The sequence below is a fragment of the Syngnathus floridae genome, chromosome 1 (genome assembly GCF_059516105.1).
Source record: "Syngnathus floridae isolate MCC-2025c chromosome 1, RoL_Sflo_1.0, whole genome shotgun sequence".
NCBI classification, from domain to species: domain Eukaryota; kingdom Metazoa; phylum Chordata; class Actinopteri; order Syngnathiformes; family Syngnathidae; genus Syngnathus; species Syngnathus floridae.
The window spans coordinates 1581439-1602191 of record NC_142413.1 but is presented as its reverse complement, the minus strand read 5'-3'; the positions used below and the strand labels follow the sequence as shown (position 1 = coordinate 1602191).

At 49.7% G+C, this 20753-nt stretch overlaps 1 protein-coding gene and 1 long non-coding RNA gene across 15 annotated transcripts in view; one reads left to right on the top strand and one right to left on the bottom strand.

Moving 5' to 3' along the window:
* The window catches only part of LOC148403231 (uncharacterized), a 270701-nt gene that overhangs the window by 105688 nt on the left and 144260 nt on the right, over positions 1-20753 (bottom strand). The window lies entirely within an intron of this gene.
* pcdh7b (protocadherin 7b) overlaps positions 9128-20753 on the top strand; it is a 68406-nt gene continuing 56780 nt past the window's right edge. For all 6 annotated transcript variants that reach the window (XM_088372342.1, XM_088372334.1, XM_088372327.1 and 3 more), the window contains exon 1: positions 9128-12825. In XM_088372342.1, coding sequence (XP_088228468.1) covers positions 9754-12825 — 3072 coding nt within the window. In that variant the 5' untranslated portion in view covers positions 9128-9753. The remainder of the gene's footprint in view (positions 12826-20753) is intronic.

The window sequence follows — 20753 nt, the reverse complement described above, 5'->3', positions numbered from 1 at the left end:
ACACCGACGCCAACGCTTCACACAACTTGAAGGACACGAACCCGTGAAGGGGATGGCTGAGAAGTTCTCAGTCGGTGCTTTGAATGGAAAGCGGCGCCAAATGGGAATTTCAACAGCTCAGCACTGGCAACGGCGCCGTATTTCTCCGAGCGGGGCACCGATTTGTTTGCTGAAGGTGGCTGACGTACTCAAGTACATTAGACGGTCGTTTATGTAACATGGGCTCACTCACGACTGTGTACATGCTGGATCCATATTACATTATATTAATTTATATTAAATATATTAAATTAATTATATTAGTATAATAATTTATATTAAATGTATTAAAATAATTATATTATATTATATATTATTATATATTATATATAATTATTTATATATGTTATATTATTATTATTATTATTTGCGTTGCTACAGATCACATCCAGTGCCGTTTTTAGACCCAAAAAAAACAAAACCTTTTGAGATGATGAATTACTTGCCGTTCCTAGCATGCAGATAGCATGATGAAATATGACTTGGGCACATTTCCCAACTTTTACAGTGTCAAAGCTTATTTTACCCCACCGGGGAGGGAAAAAAAAAAAAAAGCCACTGTACTGCAATATTGGAGTACGTACATTTGAGTGAGTGTCAAGGTTATTGGAGAACCCCCCCCCCCCACACACACACAGAGACATTTCCTCCCAGTCAGACCTCGTCAGCGTCACACGCTCACACTGCATTTGTGGCTCTCGGCGTCTACGCACCGGTCCGGCATTTCGGCTGCGGCAAATCCCATTTGAGTTTCCGGGCGAGCGGATCAAGTGGCCGCCTTCTCCCAAAAACAGCTAGGGGGGGGCTCTTTGATAGGTGCCTAAAGAACAAAGGGCGCCTCCCCCTTTGCCTATAAGGTGGCATATTCCTTCTCAAAGAGAAAGGCCGTAATCCCCATTTGGACACAAAATCCTGTGTACACTGACATAATGCCCCCTAAGCTGCCTAATTCCTTGCAGAGCCTTCCATGCTTCCACCACTCTGGCACTTAATCAGTACGTCTCCACTTCAAGCCTCTCACTTTATACGTTTTGCCCCCCCCCCCCCACTTCAGCCCCCGCGCAGCCTCCCGGCATCTTTTTTTTCCCGTATTTGCGGCTGCCATCGCAACAATAACAACATCCTGTCGTATGCCCAAACAAGTATCGGCGAAGCGACGGTTGCTAGGATACCCCGCGGCGGATATTGCCTTTGGTTCTCATCATGCTCGGGATTTGACGTTTAATCCGGGCGATGTAATTGGCCTCTTTAACTCCTTGTGACGAGGCGAGCGAAAAGTGGGATGCAAACATAAATAAGGTATGCGCTTTAGTGGCAACAATGGCCGTGCATGAAAAGGAGTCGAGCTGACACCACATGAATGCATGATTTATGATGTAAGAATGTTATGGGTCACCACGTACCGTAGGAAGCCGCCATGAATGTTGTATTCGATATTTTCGCATCGGATTCCAACCACAGTTAAACCCTAAAAAGCCACGACTGGCTTTCTGAAATAATTGCAGCATAATCACCACATAGCCACACAAGAGTTGCCCCCACCACCACAGAAAATTCAAAAGATGCCACCTGAGCCTGTTTTTAATTTTTTTTTTTTTTTTGGTGTCAAGGAGGGATGAGGAAATAAATTTGCAAGACGATCGTTGACTGTTGGAAGGAGCTAACTTTAGTTGTTAGTTGAGGCTATGGCGAGTCTTTGCTTCATATGCGGCAAGCACTTTAAGGTCATAAAAAAATAAAAATTGTCTTGAATCAGTCAACTACACGTAAAAAAAATCATTCTGTACAAAAAGAAATGCTTTGCATTTAAAAGTTAAATAACAGCTCTACCAAAATGAACAATGCAGAGGCAACCAAATAAAAATTTACATACAGATGAATGTTTTCGGGAGGTAAAATCCGCTGGCTTGTCTGGCGTGTTGCGTTTTTGGTCGTAAGAAAACACAAATAGTTTAGTGGGCTGATCAATTGTTTGTATTAGGCTGCAAAAGAAGCCTCAAGTAAATCCCGATAAGCTCCGACAATGTTTGCTTTGCATTTCCACCGCACGCTGTTAGCGTAGCCACTCCTGCATGCTAATGACACGCAACTGTTTGAGTCGACGTCCCGCCGCGCTTTGATTGTTCGATCCGAGAGCGCGCGTGACGGCGGCCGCGATGGCCACCGCTCTTAAATTGGGATGAGCAAATTGCGTGCGGCCGACGGGGCGCTCCATTATCTCGCCAGGCAAAGCCAAACGACTCGGCACGCGAGCGTCACGCACCATCATTAAAACTCGATGGGCAGCTGGAGAGCGTGCTTAACGACCTTAAAGAGGGCTCCATGATTAATTCATCAAACATCATACTGGACCCTTTGACAACAGTGGGGAAAAACATTGCTAATCAGCATCATGCTGGACCCTTTGACAACAGTGAGAAAATATGACTAATCATTTGCTGTTTTCTGTAATTGGCTGGCAACCAACCAAGAAATCATTTTTATTTATATATTATTTTTAAATGTGCAATTCTCGCTTTAATTAATTATTTAATCAGTTAATTATTTTTAAATCTGTAATATTTACTTTTTAAAATATATTTTCTATTATTACAATTATTATTTCTAAATGTGTAATTTTTACTTATTTTTTTAGAATCTTTTCTATTTTAATTCTTTTTAGTAAGTTACAGTGTCCCATCACTGGGTTAGCTATTTTCAGAACAAACCCTTTGACAACAGTGAAAAAATATTACTAATCATTTGCTGTTTTCTGTAATTGGCTGGCAACCAACCAAGGAATAATTTTTATTTATATATTACTTTTAAATGTGTAATTCTCACTTTAATTAATCAATTATTTTTAAATTTGTAATGTTTACTTTTTAAAATATTTTCTATTATTTCAATTATTATTTCTAAATTTGTTATTTTTCCTTTTTTTAAAAAAAAAAAAATTTCTATTCTAATTCTTCTTAGTAAATCACAGTGTCCCATCACTATTTTCGGAACAAACCCGGGCTACTCATGTTGTCCTTGGGGGCTAACTAGTACCTCCAACTGGTCTTAGTTAACTTCAAAAAAGGAGCTCGTTTGCAAGCAAGCATTATTGAAACTTTCATTTTAATGTCAACTCCCCACGCTGGTTCTCGTACTACACTTTCGGAATTACTACCTTCGTTGATCATCTGGCGTCCAATTATAGCAGCCCAAAACATCGCTCGGCTGCCACATTTAAGTCGAAATTGACCCCAGCAAAAACTTGCGACGACCACACCAGCACCATTCCCGCCGTATTGACGAATCTAACTTGTGGTTTTTACACAGCCTGTCAACCTCCTGAACGACATACATTAAAAGGACCAGTGGAGTGAGACAGCAAGTGGTACCCCTGGGGGACCATTCCCTTCCCCTCCCCGCCTGTTCTCTCACCTCCCTTCCTCCAAACTCACAGGGCCAGTTTGGATCGGCTTCCGCCGCCGCGTTGGTTGCAGCCCGGCCCGACATCGCCCAGCGTGCGTCGCAGCGAGCGTGCAACTAATGAACTCAACCCGGTTCCATCTGACGGCTTTCGCGCTCAGCGGGCGGACCCTGTTTACGATCCATCCACCCGGAACGGACGGCGATGCTACCCAAAACTCACAACGACTCGCATGGCACGTTGGGAATTGAACATAAGAAGCGTCGCTATTGAAACGGCCGAACCTGTCGTCCGCTTTGAGAACGGCAAAGTCATTTTTTTTTTTTTTATATCTACTAAGCGGTGACTTTTTAAAGAAATGCAAGAGCCCCTCGTGTGAATAACCGAAAGCATTCATGCGGCTTTAATGAAAGCTCTCCGGGCGAGCAAAAGTCTGAAATTGCTTTGGTTGGCGCACAATGGCGGCCTTAACCGGGGCTATTAATCCCTGACCGCCGAGACCTAATTGGCTGACCGGTGAATAGGCCAACGGGGGCGATTGGCTTTTAGGCTGCAATGTCAGAAGGCCCGACAAGTCGTCCTTTCTGCCGTCGCAAATGAGAAAAAGTTTCCCCGGTTGATTGAAGCGCCCTATCGGCTTCTCGGTCGCACGTTTTGTTCCGAAATTTTGCTACTTTGGGTTGAACCTTTCGCTGGGGCATTTTTACTTGATTGCACTCGCTCCCCTATGCGACAGAAGCCATAGAAAAACACTCAGTCGAGTGAGAAGGCATTGTCGGATCTTTTTCCCCGCAGGATGGGCGGTGTGCGGCGTAGCCATTCGCCGACTCCAATGAAGTCAAGTAGTCCCCAGCCGATAGAGGAGAAAGACAGTGGGCTGGAGGAGCCCAATCTTGTGCTAATCAAAACCTTGTGCGCCTGATCAATACTTGCCGACAACAGATTGCACTCCTGGGGAGAGCGGGCGGGGGTTAGAGGCGTCGACGGGGACAGATAAGAGAGCCCAGAACGGGGGGAGCGCTTAAGTGATTTCAACGCAGAAGGTCGGATGGGGAGGGGCGACTCAAAACCCGTCCGACTGGGCCGCGACGGGGACGGGCGTTCTCGTTGCCGACAGGACAAACGATAATCTGTCAGAATTGTCATCATCTAATGAAGGATTTGCTCTCATTAACGTATTCATGAGAAACGGCTTTTAATCGTCGACGTGTTGATTTGAATCCTTTCGGCGAGGAATTTGAAAGCCTCGCGCTGTTGTTTTAATCCCATCAGCCAAATGGGAGATTTTGATCCGCGGGATCGTGGCGATCCGCTTGCTAGCGGTATCAACAGGTGAGGAGGGCGACATTTCTAAACTAAGCTGAACAAAGCTAATCTAAGATACACTAAAATAAAATAAACTAAGGTCATATAAAATAGGATAAGCTAAATGAAGCTAAACTAAACTAAGTAAGCTAAAATAAGCTAAACTAAAAAAAGAGAAGCTGAACTAAGCTAAGCTAAATTAAGTAAGATAAACTACGCTAAAATAAGATACGCTAAACTAAGCTAAACTAAAATAAGATAATGTAAGATAAAATAAGATAAACTAAAAAAAAGGCTAAACTAAGCTAAGCTAACATACAGGCAATCATACAAAAGGATCTGAACTATCCATCAATGGCGATCTCGTTGGCACGGCCGTGTGATGGACGACTGGCGAGGTGGAGAACGAAGACTAATGTGGCTAATTACAGCGGATGGATGGCATTCAGTGACTCGTCGCTTGTGATTAAAGCCGCGCTAACATACGTGTCAAGACGCGGCTCGATGGCACCGCACCCGACCCCGTCCGTTGGCTTTCATTCACACATTTTGTTGGCTGCCTTCCAGAGAGGGCATAGACTCCTTCGTCTTCTTCGTGTTCTCGGGCTCTGGTTTGGGGGTGTTATTCATTGAAAATCAATATTTTCCATTTCTTCGGCTACCGAATGAATTATTAGCGGGATGAGCATTGTGAAGAGATTGAAGGCTCGGTCGGAGGCATCGCTCATCTTTTGTCTTTGGCAAGGACATGGACTCGGTGTTAACGCGGCAAACACACGGCCGGCGTTTCACACCGCCGCCGCCGCCGCACCTTCCTTTGTGCTGAGTTTCAAATCGTACTTGGCACTGTATGAGCAAAATGGACTTTTTAATTGCGAGCAAATAGTCGGGTCTACGCGGAGTGCCTGTCGAGCTGTCGAGGCGGGCGTCAAACAAAGAATATATTTTTTTGCTGCCTCGCAGGTGGATTCGGTTAAACGAGCCGGTGTCGTCTTTCTCGCGCAGCGCATTTTGAGAATTCTCGTTAACGACACAAAATAGTCACTAACTAGCCAAACAGAAAACATCACTCAGCCCATGACAAATGTCAGCCATTTTTTTTTTATCATCATTTGTGTATGTTGGTGGAAGAACGTCTGAGAATCCGGGAACGGTTTTGAAAGATGATAAAACACCCCAAGAACATTGAGCGTGCAAATACGATGAGCGAAGCAAAGGCGCGCTAATTAAACAGCCGCCCCTCCCCACCCTAATTACATCCGGAATGTTACGATAAGCGATGATCAGACCAAAGTGGCCATTAGGCAGAATTCCCTCTGGCTACAGGTGATGAAGCCACCCGGAATAAAAGCCAAAGCGGCGGCGGAACGGGATTGGAGACATCATAATTTGAGATATTGGTATCTCAACCCATTCACTCCCAATGACGGCTATCCCCGTCAATTTGTAACTGGGCTGGCAGTGAAAAAGCTGAAACACAAAAGGGCCTTTGGGAGGCCATTCCGCTCGATGGATCTTCCAAGTGCTCCTCTCCGGAGACAAAACCATCGCAATATGTTGCGACTGCACTCCAAGAAGACAAAGCGTCATTGAAAAATAAAATGATTTTTCAGTTGAATGTTTTCAATTTTGCCATGCTGGTGTCTAAGACACGATTGAGAGCCAGCACGGCGGATCTTTGGACGTCCTGTTGACTGGCAGTGGGCGTTTTACCCCCAAAGCGCCATCCTGCGAGATGGCCGCTGCCCTTTTGGCTGTGCGATGAAGGATGGACGGCCAGAGCGAGAGGAGAAGGGCAAGCGAGAGAGAGAAACTTTCAGTCAGTGTTTTCCACTCAAAGACATTTTGACAGGCCAGAGCGGTTCCGTGGCAGGCAGCGGGGCCATTTTCAAGTCTCCTACCTGCAGCTGGAGGGAAGCAGGGAGCCAGAATAGATACATCTCCGGGCTGGCTGCCTTTTTTTTTCTCCCCCCCCTGCCATCTTCTACCAACACTTTCTTTCCTGTTTTTGACAGCCGGCTCCGAATAGCCGAGCAGGTGTCTTCTTATTTTCCGCCGAAACAGCGGGACCGTGGCACACAAACACTCCATAAACAGATCAACCGAGTAGCGGCCGTGGAGGCAGAAGCCGCCAGCAGACTCTCGAGCAGAACGGGGAAAAAGTTACTTTGAATGGTAAAAGGCGCTTCTTCGCACGCTCGTCACGTCGCTAAAGTTGAAAGAAGACGTCATCGAACACCGCCGCTATTTTCACGCATGCAAAAGAGACGAGAGAGGGGCTCGGTCCAAATCGCCTTCGGAAGATCTACATAATGGCGTCAGTGTTGTCTTGTTTTTTTTTGTCCGGATGGTGGGGAATTAGCCGGGCATTGTGCGGAGCGTCTCTTTTCTCCGTGCCAAGTGGCCGGCTCGACGGGCCGCGGGTGGAGCGGCGACCCTGAAAGGCATCACAATGCGAGCACGTCGGACCCATTGAGAAGAACCCCCCTCGGGGCTCGTCTCATTGAAAAGCAGCCCGTCAATGGCTTCTTTGAGCGCTTCCCCTTTTGATGTCGGAGGGGATTTTGAAAGGAGCCGCTGCCTCTGGTGTCACCCGGGCCGCTCCGACGGGACGGGGGACCAAAGCTGACAGCCCCCTCCCTTCTGATGGGACCGCTTGTCAAAATTGCATCAACAGAACAAGACGTTATAATATGCAAATGGGGCGGGTCGTTCGGAGACACTGCTGCCAGACCATTTTTGTTTTCTCGTTGAGACAAGTTGCCCTGTTGGCTTTTCTGTTACTCTCATGAGTCCAATAATGGTTCCCCCGTCGTGTACATGCAAAATCCCAACACGGGACTACCGGTCAGCAGAACTGCAACAAGGACTCGAACCGGGTCTTTGGCTCAGAGGGAGCCGGGTATCAAAATAGCAAAATGGCCGGAGGGAGTCGGAATGGAAGCGGACGCTGCTTCTCTGAGTCACGCTGTGTTGTGATGTTTGCTCGCTGTTGTTTGAAAAAGAGAGGGCCATGCCGTGACAGATTGCCCTCGCCCAAGATCGGTCTGTCCGGCTGCCCCGTTAACGTTGCGTGCCGTCGGGCAACTTTTGACACGACGGACGATTTTGCGACGACTCAGACTTTGCGCGGGGACGGTGACGGGCAACGGGGAAGCCGTGCGGTGAACGTGGAGCAGGTCAAATTATATCTTAAAAGAAATAATAATTAATAATCAATCAATCAATAAATAAATACCCAAGCTGACAAGGCAACATGAGGTTTTTTTGGGATTGATTAGACTGATTGATTTCCTGCAGGAGCCTCGACTGGCGGCACGGCGGGGTTTCATTTATTTATTTATTTTCCCCCCCGCCACTCTATTGCTCGTAAATCATCCGGGATGTTTCTGAAGCGGACGCAATGGCATTGATCACTGGCCGATGCTTGGCGGACGCTTCATTAGGTACACCTGCATGCTCTAATAAGAAATGCCTCCTGCCTCGCTTTGCAAGTTACTCAATGTCATACATCTAATGTTGACACTTAATAATTTCCCACAGACTAAAAAAGTAAAAGTCAAAAGGCGGGAATTTTCGGAGATCCCGCTAACCCGGTCAGGAGTTTTGGATCGGGCTTTTCCAAATGTTTTTAGGCTGAGGCCATTTTCAAACTTTGGCCAGATAAATCAAGAGCTGCCTCATCAAGGGAAAATATTTAAAAGAAAAAAAAACTCACAGGCTTATTATATGTTTTGAAATATTGGGCGTAACGGAGCTGAAACGTGTGACAACACTAGCTGGGACATGAATGGTTCCAAAATTAACAACAATGGAGTAATATAAAAATAACACCAAGTCGTCTCAACCCCTTATGATGCTTGCTGCTGTTCAAGCCCCTCGTGTTATTTTACGATCGGACGATAGAGGGCGCAAGTTAGTAAGGAACAAACACTGCTGGAATCCAGACACAATCCCGTTTGCTCTGCATCTCCTGTCCTCGCATCAGTTTTGCGCACAACGGGAATTTCAACTCACTTCAAGTCGCTACAGTGCCGCAAGTGGAGCGTCACCCCCGCGCCGACCCCCCCTTTTTGTGTTTTTTTTTTTTAAGTGTACGCGGTCTGGTACCTGTCCCGTCACTCGACAGCATCATAATTAAAAAGCCTCCACTTGAATTAAAAAAAAAATTATTAAATGCATTCAAGTATGTTCCGCTGCCCAGTGTAACAAAATCTCAACCCCCGAACCAGAACGCCTGGCCCAAGTGCGCGCCTACTTATGTTACTGGAGAGGAGGGGGTGAGTTAGTGAGTGAGGTAGAGAGAGAGAGCGAGAGCGAGCGAGTGAGCGAGCGAGAAAGAGAGAATATCATTTGCGCGTCTCTCTCCGGGTGCTGCAGAGAGAGGCTGCAGCCGACACACGTCTGCAGGCAAGTGGACAGGTCGCTGCATCCGCTAAGGAACCCAATAAAAAACAAAAAACGGATTTACATCTATTTTGCCGCTTTTTTTTTTTGTACCGCTCCAGTCGTTTTTCTTTTTTATGCGCGTGGAGCTGCGTCGCGCCAGGAAACACAACTAAGTGACTTGCAGGATGAGAGCAGCCTGAGCAAGGTGGTTGGGTTTTTTTGTCGCCCGTCCGTCCGTCCCCCCTCCTTTTGCCTCCTTCCACACTTTTCACTGACTCGCGTGGACATATCGCGGCGCAGAGGAATACGGAGAGGAGCGATCCCGCGCAGAAGAACGTGAGTGACAATGCGAACAGCTTGCACTTACTGCTGGCGCTTTTTACGCGCGTGAAAATTCAGTGGTGCATCGAGGTTTTTTTTTTTTTTTCCCTCTTTCCTACAAGCACAGCTGAGGCGTCATTTAAATTCATAAAGACGGAGAGAGAGAGAAAGGGGAAACTTGCTGCCTTCCACTGCAGCAGGAGTGATGTAAAAGAAGTCATTTGATTCCAACATCCAGTCGACTACAGTGATTTTTTTTTTTTGGTGGTCATTTTGTCGGACACTTTGACAAGGGAGCAATGAGGACTACTGGCGCAGTGGACTATTTATACTACTGCATGCTCATCCTGCAGTTTGTGCACCAGCCCGCCGCCAAGCAGGTGTTCCGCTACCGCCTGGCAGAGGAAGGACCGCCGGACGTGCGGGTGGGCAACGTGGCCGCCGACCTGGGCATCGTGGCGGGCTCCGGCGAGGTGACGTTCACGCTGGAGTCCGGCTCGGATTTTTTCAAGATCGACAACATCACGGGCGAGCTGGCCACCAACGAGAGACGGATCGACCGGGAGAAATTACAGCAGTGCCAGATGATTTTCGACGAGAACGAGTGCTTCATCGATTTCGAGGTGTCCGTCATCGGACCGGCCCAGAGCTGGGTTGACCTCTTTGAGGGAAAGGTCATCATCTCGGACATCAACGACAACACTCCTTCTTTCCCCTCGCCGGTGCTGATGCTGTCCGTGGAGGAGAACAGACCCATCGGAACCCTTTACCTGCTGCCCACGGCCACCGACCGGGATTTCGGCAGGAACGGGATCGAGAGGTACGAGCTCATTCAGGACGCCGGCGAGAGCTCCAGGCGCGCCTCGGGAGACCCGTACTCGGGGAAGAGGCGATTCGACGAGGGCGCCGGCAGGGGCGGCGGTGTTTTTGAGCTGCAAGTCGCCGACACCACTGACGGCGAGAAGCAGCCCCAGCTCATCATCAAAGGGGCGCTGGATCGGGAGCAGAGGGACTCCTACGAGCTGACGCTGCGGGTGAGGGACGGGGGCGATCCCCCACGTTCCTCCCAGGCCATCCTGAGAGTGATGATCACTGACGTGAACGACAACAACCCCCGCTTCGAGAAGAGCGTGTACGAGGCCGACTTGCTGGAGAACAGCTCCCCCGGCGCCGCCATTCTGCAGCTCAAGGCGGCCGACGCCGACGTGGGGGTCAACGGTCAAATCGAGTACGTGTTCGGGGCGGCCACCGAGTCCGTGCGGAGGCTGCTGAGGTTGGACGAGAGCACCGGGTGGCTGAGCGTGCTGCACCGCATCGACCGCGAAGAGGTGAGCCAGCTGAGGTTCACGGTGACGGCCCGCGACCGAGGCCAGCCGCCCAAAATGGACAAGGCCACCGTGGTGCTGAACATCAAGGACGAGAACGACAACGTTCCCGCCATCGAGATCCGCAAGATCGGACGCATTTACCTCAAGGACGGCGTGGCCAACGTGGCCGAGGACGTGGTGGTGGACACGCCCATCGCCCTGGTGCAGGTGTCGGACCGCGACCAGGGCGAGAACGGCATCGTGACCTGCACGGTGGTGGGCGATGTGCCCTTCCAGCTCAAGCCGGCCAGCGAGATGGAAGGCGAGCAAAACAAAAAGAAATACTTCCTCCACACCTCGGCGCTGCTGGACTACGAGGCCGTGCAGGAGTACAACGTGGTCATTGTGGCGGTGGACTCGGGCAGCCCCAGCCTGGCGAGTAACAACTCGCTGGTGGTCAAGGTGGCCGACACCAACGACAACGCCCCCGTTTTCGGCCTGAACGTGGTGGAGGTGTCGTTTGCGGAAAACAACGCCCCCGGCGAGCGGGTGACCACGGTGAGCGCCAGTGACGCCGACAGCGGCAAGAATGCCGAAATCAGCTATTCCCTGGACCCGTCCGTCAACGGGATTTTCTCCGTCGACGCAGACAGCGGCGACATCCGGGTCAACGCCATCTTGGACCGGGAGCAAAGCGAGCGCTACGAATTCAAAGTGATAGCGAGAGACAAGGGCGTCAACACCTTGCAAGGCTCGGCCACCGTGGTCGTCCTGGTGGCGGACAAAAATGACAACGAGCCCAAGTTCATGCAGGACGTGTTTACCTTCTACGTCAAGGAGAACCTCGAGCCGAACAGCCCGGTCGGCATGGTTACGGTCATCGATGCGGATAAAGGGCAGAACGCCGAAATGAGCCTGTACGTCGAGGAGGAGGAGGAGATCTTTTCCATCGAGAACGACACGGGGACCATTTTCTCCACACTGTCGTTCGACAGGGAGCAGAAGACCACGTACACGTTCCGCGTGAAGGCGGTGGACGGGGGCGACCCGCCCCGCTCGGCCACCGCCACCGTCTCGCTGTTCGTCATGGACGATAACGACAATGCGCCCGGCGTCACCTTCCCAATCAACAGCTCCTACACCCTCCTCCCGCCTTCCAGCAACATCCGAACGGTGGTGAGGACGGTCATCGCCACCGACAGCGACACGGGCATCAACGCCGACCTCAACTACAGCATCGTGGGCGGGAACCCCTTCCATCTCTTTGAGATCGACGGCGGCACCGGCGTAATCTCGCTGGTGGCCAAGCTGGAGCGGAAGCACTACGGACTGCACCGCTTGGTGGTCCGGGTCAACGACAGCGGGCAGCCCTCCCAGAGCAGCATGGCGCTGGTCCACGTCTACGTCAACGAGACGCTTTTCAACTCCACCGTGGTGGAGGCGCAGGTGGCCAGGAGCTTGAGCACCTCCCTCAACACCAACATCGCCGGCGACCCCAACTACGACCTGAGCAAACAACGCCTGAGCATCGTCATCGGCGTGGTCTCGGGAATCGTGACGGTCATCCTCATCATCCTGGTGGTGGTCACGGCCCGCTACTGCCGCCCCAAGAACAAGAACGGCTACGAGGCCGGCAAGAAGGACCACGAGGACTTCTTCACGCCGCAGCCGCACGACAAGTCCAAGAAACCCAAGAAAGACAAGCGCAAGCAGAAGTCCAAGCAGCCGCTCTACAGCAGCATCGTCACGGTGGAAGCCTCCAAACCCAACGGCCAGCGCTACGACGGCGTCAACGAGAAGCTGTCGGACAGCCCCGGCATGGGTCGCTACCGCTCGGTCAACGGAGGCCCGGGTAGCCCGGATCTGGCCCGCCACTACAAATCCAGCTCGCCGCTGCCCACCGTCCAGCTGCACCCTCAGTCGCCCACCGCCGGCAAAAAGCACCAGGCGGTTCAGGACCTGCCCCCGGCCAATACCTTCGTCGGCACCGGAGATAACATTTCGCTGGGATCGGACCACTGCTCCGACTACAGCAGTCAGACCATCAACAAGTACAACAAACAGGTGAGGACACGCGTCTGCGTGTTCCGCTCGCTCGTCAACGTATTCTGTTTCCTCCTCTCGCTGTTTTGTGCGGCGTAATGCCTTCTGACAGGGCGAGTCTCAGTAGTCGTGTTGCCTTTAGCGTGCTAATGTGTGTCAAGTTAGCGGTATTGATCTGTTTTGGTTTGGAGTGCCATTCACATGCAATATTGAAAGGGGCCGTAATGGTTACGATGAGCTCATTCCTTGTGACCACTCGGGGCCCCAGCTTGAACTTTTTTTTCACTCGCCGCTAATGTGTCGGGAGGACTGCAGACAGCTCGCGTAAGCCTTTGGTTAGGGGTTAATTCATCCCAGAGGGTGGGGGGGCGGGGCGAGGGGGGGTGTCGACTCGCCGCTTCTGACAAGGCGGCCTTTTCTTCTCGTAGAAAGCGGAGGCAGGTAGAAGAGCAAACACGCTTTGTTACCGTCCAATAAGAGGCAGAATCTGGTCATCGGGTCACGTTAACGTTCCGGCGCGTCTTCCGTTCCGCCCGGATTCCATTTGTACGTTTTCCTTTCCATCACCGTCCATACTGTGTCTTACTTTATCTCTTTCCCGAACCTCTTTTCTTGTTTCGTCTGCCCTCCGGCGAGGCTTAACTTCCTTCTGTTTGCTTCCTCGCAAAAAAAAAAAAAAAAAGAAGTGAAAAAAAATCTTTTGGACCAGCATGAAAACAAGGAGGTACGACAAGAGAAAAAGAGTCGGGTGATTTGCTGAGGTGCTTCGTTGGGCTTGATTAGGCAGAGAAATGAATTATTGATCCTTTTCTGCTGCTTTTACTTGACATCGAGTATATCTTTTTTTCAGCCCTGTGCGGGGTATCTCTAATGCTGTGTGTGTGTATAAAAAAAGTGTATATATATATATATATATATATATATATATATATATATATATATATATATATATATATATATATATATATATATATATTTGAATATTTTATATATTTTTTATATATTTTTTTCCATATATATTTCTATATATGCATATATCTCCCCCTTCACCAGTAATTGTCATCTCAACACTCCCGGCGTGTCTATTTGGCCAGCTACTTCCCGGAGGATGTCGAGCGCTGTTGCTTTTGGATGTCTCTTGCATAATTAAAAGGGCACTCTATCCTCCGCATTGTATTGCGTGTCACTGTGCTCCACTTATATAATTATTTACCGCCTCGCTCGCTCGCTTTCTCTCCCTCTCCCCGCATTTGTCGCCACAGCGTCCCTAATAGCCACCGCCCGTATGATGGCAGGTTATCTTTGTATTTTTAGATTTCAGGTGAATTGTTTAAAGTGGCGAGGTCATGACTATTTGAAGTATTTACCGTGTATAGATCCATTTTGCAGTTGATGGCTTTTCCAGCCAACACTCCCCCCCCCCACACCGGCTTGTCATTGGGAAGAGATAGAAAGAGGCGCAAGAAAGACGCCCCTGTTAGAAGGTAGAGAGAAAGGCCCCTACTGTTCCGACAAAGGCCCTCGGGGAGGGAGACGGGGGGAGGAGGAGGGGGGGGGAGGTGGTATAATACCAACCATTCACTGTAACCTCTTGGTATGGGGTTTCTTTTCTCTGTCCCCCTGGTCCTGCTGATCTTTTCCATAATTGTCGAGGCAACCTGGCCAAGTGTGTAACCAGGCAACCGTGCGGGTTTATCATCTCTTTTTAGCCTCCTCGTTCCAAAGCAAGCCATCCGGACATTTCCCGCCACTCCGGATGATAAAATATTAACACAGCGTCTTCACACTTAGCCGCCTCCTCGTCTTCATTGTGTGTACCTTGCCGGACTTTTAACTTTACTATTCTTGGCGGAGCTTCTTTTTTTTTTTTTCCTTCGTTGTGAAAACAATGCAGGGCGAGCCGAAATGCGGCGAGGGTTTTAAATCACTTAAGCGTCAAATTATCAAAGGTCATCAGATTCACTTTTATCGTCGCACCTCGCGAGGATCTCTTAATCCTCAGCAGTTTGTAATAGGCACACACACACACACACACACACACACACACAGACACACACACACACACACACACACACACACACACACACACAGACAGACACACACACACACACAGGATTTCTCGCCTCAGGGCCAACGCGATGAGCCCGACTGGACTTTTAACCTTGCGGTCATTCACTTTCCCAACGCTCGGGCCTTCCATCCCTGCTGCGACATAAGCTCAACCATCTGAATTGCATTTGTAGCCATGTAAACATTCGCAGGAGGCCAAGATGGAAATGTGCGCCTTTGCCTGCGGTGGTCATCTGTGGTGGTCTACCAAACACGGCCCATTTTGGATTTGCAAAGTCTCACTTTGAGGCACTTTCTCAACAATGATTGTTAAAAAAAAAAAAGAGAGAGAGGGCGAGAGAGAGAGGGAATGGCACTCTTACAGAGATTTTGAGAAAGCGCTGGATAAAACCTTGACTTGGTTCCCATCCGATCGGTGGATGTGGAGACATTCCAGAGAGGCTCAAGTTGTTGCAAAAGAAAAACAATTAGTGACTTTTAAGATTCCCAGGCTGGCTCACAGGCTCAGCTGGGGCAGTCAGTCACTCATCAAGTCCAATTAGTTGCTAAACAAGAGATTCCACAGGAGCTCTCGAGTTTCATTCACCTCGCCGGCGTCGTGCCGGGTCGGGTCGGCTTAGTTCCGCCAACCGCTGGGCGGCAAAGGAAAAGAGGAGACAAGAAGGTTTGTTTGGATTGGCCCATTTTTTGTCATCCTTGGCCCGCTGAAGCCAAATGGATCTATCAGCGATCAATTCAATCAATGCTTGATACTGCGGTGCAGAACATCCAGATGACCAAACAAATGAAGTTCCAAAGTCAAGGCACTGCCATGTTACGAAAAATGCCTCTGCGTTTGGTTTGGAAAAATTGTAGCTGTTGGCTGCGGACCTTGAGCTTGACGGCTGGAGCCAAACGGGCCATTTTTTGTTTTTCTCATGATGAAAAACAAAGCGTTGTCTTTCCTTTCAGCCTTCTACCCCGCCTATGATAAATGCGCCGGCGAGCTCGAGATTCCTCTCAGAACGACGACGACAAAAAATTCCACTCGTGATTGAAGGAGCTGCTCGCTCTCTCGACACCTGTCAAGATAAGAACGATACCGAGAGAAGAGCTTTGAAACGGGAAGCCACTTCGGAGCGTGGGGGATGCCACCTCGGCGCCGACGCTCCTTTCAATTTGTCGCCATCAAACGTGGAATTTGATTTCACGTCGCCGTCCATCCGCCGGATGGCACGCTTTGTTTATCCGCGGCCATTGTTAGCCGGGAATTTGTACGGCAAATTGACTTTTACAAGGCTCTCGGGGTTTTTACCATGCGCTTACGCCCATCGAGGCCCTTTCCCAGCGCTGTCGTCCCGTATCGACTTCAGGAGTTCAAGCCGGCTGGATGGGAACATCACTTAAGCTGCGGCGCGTCTCCGACTCGGGGGAATTGTTGCCTGTCGACCCGGCGCGTTGCAACACGGATCAGACGTCGGGCTTGTTTGTGTGACTAATGGGCACCCGGCGCTTTTGTGTGTACCTCATCAAAATTGCAAAAAAAAAAAAAAAAAAAAATGTCTGGCCGACTCGGGCCTGATTGTAGTCTGACTATTTTGTACAAAAAGGCCTCGGGCGGTCTGCTGTCTGAAAATGTCGCTCTTCTGGATTCTGTCAGTCGCTTGAGCTAACGTGGGAGGAGAGGTGAAGACGACGTCGTTGTTCGCTTTTGGGGAAGGACGCTAGCGAGTTGTGTGGCGATTGGGCAAACTTTTGGCTTTCACAAATCAAACGCCGCCGTATGTTAGCAAAGTGACTTTGAACAGGAGAAAAACGTAATGCCGTGGGTATTTAAAAAAAAAAAAAAAAGGCGGAGGAAAAAAACCCTGCAACCTTCACCCTGGGTTCAGGTTCACATTGATTTCCTTACAACTGTGACAGCACCTGTTCCTACGCAATAGCAGCCCCCGCCCGACTTTGACCTTCCTCCTTTGTAATGCAACAGATCTGAAATATTAACAAGTCCTGAAATCCAGCGACTTTATGAGACACATTCAAGTCTGGCTGGAGATAAATAATACATTCACAAGCTTTACATTTTCAGCGCCGCCTTTCATGAACACACTCCGCATATTAGCTAAGCGGCAGAAAACCAACAGCCACGACAAGACCACTTGACCGCTTGTATCACCCCCCATCCCCCGCCCTTGGTTTTGGTGCCCCGCCCCCCAAATGAAATTACGTGTGTATGAAGCAGGAGACGCCATCTATCAAAGCCTGGAGGCGGGCCCGAGCAGAAATAGCGTTGTACAGTACAGTGGGAGCGTATCGTGCGAGGGAACGGCGCCGTGCCGTGCCGCCGTTCCATCATCCGTCCCGCGACACGCCTGAGAGCCTTTTAATATCCTGCATGAATATGAGCAGGCAGGCGAGCGTGCGTCAGGTGTCTGCCCGAGAAACGCCGTTGGTCAGGTCTGAATGACTATCTGGCCCTGACGGACGCACTAGTCGGGGGCGGGGCTTAAGTCTGCCAGAAGTAGGATAGGCCATTTTGTTGTTGCTCCAAAATATGCCTCATAAGTGCTAATTTGCGCTAGGACAAAACCAAGAAAAAAAAAAACAGAACATGATATGAGTTGAAAAAGCTCAGGCTTGAATTGCTTTTGGCTGGTTTGTGTCCAATAAATGAGATCCAAGTTTTTAACCGAAAGTGTGCACAAAAAGTTGTGGAAAGGCTCAAAAAGGTCGCGTGTATTCTTTTTGGCAAGCGGAAGCTTCTCTAATTCCGCCTCTTGTCAGACAAATGGATCGAAGGACTCCAGACGTGAAGTTTGGCTCCAGGCGTGGGATTTGCGGCATCTTGCCCACTAGTTTGGGATTTAGCTTTGATATCACCTTTTACTCTTTGCGCCATCTCAAGAGAGTCGCGCTCGCTCTCCCCGGCAACAAAGTCCTTAGCAACAAGCGGTAAATCAACCCGACCGCCGGGATGGAGCACGGCGGCCATTTTGGATGGGAAGAAAAGACAATTGTTGGTGGGCGGGTGGGCCTGTTCTAATCCCGGCAGAAATATTGCTCTTTGACACGCTTCATTTAGCCTCAATTGGTCGTGTGCAAATGAGTCTGGGAACCGCCTTGTTCGTGGAAATCCAGACTGTTGTCGCGGTCAGGGTTGACGACGCCGTCCGTCAAATTAGCGCGCCTGGTGCGGGTCGCCGATGATAAGAATGACTCGAGCAGATTTGACTTTTTGTGCCAGGCACCATTAAAAATGGATGGATGAATAGAAATAAATAAATAAACAGACATATAGGTATAAATAAACGAACAAATAAATTTAACTAATTAAATTCATTACATAAATTAAATAGATCAAATAAATAAACAAACAATAATTTAAAAATAAACAAGCAATAGCAGTAGCAAGAGGCGTCGCCCTTCTGCTTTTGGGGCAACTTTGACGGACGGCTAAGCGGCAGCCCGGGTGACATTTCACTGTGTATATTGGAGCTCCCCGGTTGCTCGCTCGGTCAGACGTTTGCCGTCATCGGGATTCCGCGGCAAATGTTTGAGCAGCTCCGATTACTTTGGCCCCGCCGAGCCGATTGGCGGCTGATTGTTTGATGTCGGCGCAAATGTGCTTAACACGCAAATCTGGCCACCTCCCTCGGCTTTTTTTGGGGGGTCCTCGGATTGATGTCAGGGCATGCGCGCATGTGTGCGCAGACTCCTTTGAATGAGCTTTTCTTAACTCCTCTCGTCGAGAATCGCGACATGACAATCGGAGCCCTTGTCGTTTATGTTGAAATCGTGAGCATTATCAGTGCCAACATGGTTTTGTTTGAAGAAGCGGAAGGGGGGGGTTCTGGCGATGGTCCTCAGTCGCATGCCCGTGTTTGCCCAGGAATCCTTAGTGGGCGATCCATTGTTACTATGGCAATCTAGTGCGACCCCCACCCACCCACCGTTTACTTCTCCCATGGCAGTATGCCTGGATTTTCTTTTGGGGGGGGGGGGAAGCAATTTAACAGCTCCCATCAATGCCCAAAGCATCGCTCAGAGACGCCCCCCCCCCCCTCAGCACACTCTAACAAGTTGGCCTTGGCTTGGATGAGTCGCAGGAACACGGCGTTCCGCTCAAATCTTGTTATAAAGCCACCTGGGGAAGCGGGAACATTTCAAACGCCGAAGTCCCTCGACACTAAATTGGCGGCGCTCGTTCGGCCACGACGGGGGCTCATCTCGTCGCCGTGTCAAAGCTCCCGTCGCGAGTCCTAATTCACTACCCTCCCTTCTTTTAGACTTCCGGCTCCCCGAGATCAAATTAGACAATGAAGGAACATCAATGAGCGTCTCCACGGGATCCAGTCCGGATCGCTCGCTGGCATCCTCTGTCTGTTATGACAGAGGCAACCGCTTACTGCCACAGAGGAACTGATGTTTTCCTGAGGGCCTCTCGGACTATTTTTCCATCTCTGAAAAGTACGAAGCACCCCGCTGAAAATATCTTCAACAGCCGCCGAGGCGTGGAAAGAGATAAGCGGCCAAAGACGTCTATACCAAATGAAAACAATGGCGAGAGCGTGGAAAAGGGCGAACTTGAGCCGAGAGGTCGGAAAGTAAACAAGAAGTCGGCCATTTTGTTTTGAAAGTGCCGTTTTTTTGACAGGTACTAAATTCCATTAAAAGGAGGCTGGAAAGTCAGTTAAAAATCATCTTTCCAACTCAAGGTCTTCCTTCCAGCGTGGCTCGGCCACTCCTGAAAATTTCTGAGCGCCGCCTTTGAACGCATCATATTGAGCTTGATATGATTAAACTTGCATCGCGCATTAAGATGGTGGGTCAAGGCTGACTGTTGATGCGATGTGCCGCAAGTGATTCTTACTCTTCAGAAAAAACGAACCGATTTGATCAATGTGAAGTTGAATTGAAAGGCGTCAAAGATTTATAAAAAAAAAAATAAAAAAAAGGAAGAGCGGTAGCGGAAAGGAGAGACATTAAAAATCTGAAGCTGCAACTAAAGATAGCCTGAAGCTTTTTTTGTGCTCGACTCGACATATTTACACACCACAATGCATGTCTTGGCCAATTAGCCGGGATAAATCTGCACTATTCGCAGGTGGGACCGGCGTCGGTCTTCCCCGAGCGAGATGATGAGGATATGAGGAAGCTAGCGGTGTGCGGGGGGGGGTGTGGACCGACAACACACGACGCGCTAGAATCGCACGGCCATTTTTCACGGGGCCTTTTCAAAGAGTGCCGAGCCCCGAGGAGCGGCTGCCCGCTTGCCAATTTTTCAAACTTGTCACTCCCTTTTCGTGTCTTGGCGTGCGCTGCCGCACAAAGGCGGGCCCTCCTCCCTCCTCCCTCTTCCCGCCGCCTTTCTTGTTGTCATTGTGCTGATGCAAGGTAAACACCGTGTCGCCCGCCCCCTCCCCTTTCCCGTCGCCACAATGCATCACTCGCACCTTTATGTAGCAGTCACGCCGAGGCGCGTTGTTTCCGGCGGCGCCCGTGCTTTTTTTCGACAGCGCGTTTGAAGGATGCCCGGAAATACGACTCGTGTGAATAAAACGTCGACGGCTTTCGAAATCCAAGGACGCCGAGCTTCTACGCTTCATCAGATTGAAGCCGACCTGCTTGCTAATCAGCCGCTCTCTGCTCCTTGCACCTTCTGGGTATGGAATTAAAATTTTTAAAAAAAAATACCTTTTTGATGCGGTTCCTGGAAGTGATGACATCACACAAAGCCCCGCCCTGGGGAGCTTTCGTGACATATGCATTGACTAAAAAACACATTCCCCCGGACGCCTTCCCCCAAAGAAAACTGTCAAGGACACACCCTGCAGAGGTGTTGACTTAACTACTTGAAGGGCCTACAATCCAGACTGAGTCAAATACTTTCACAGTCAACTGAC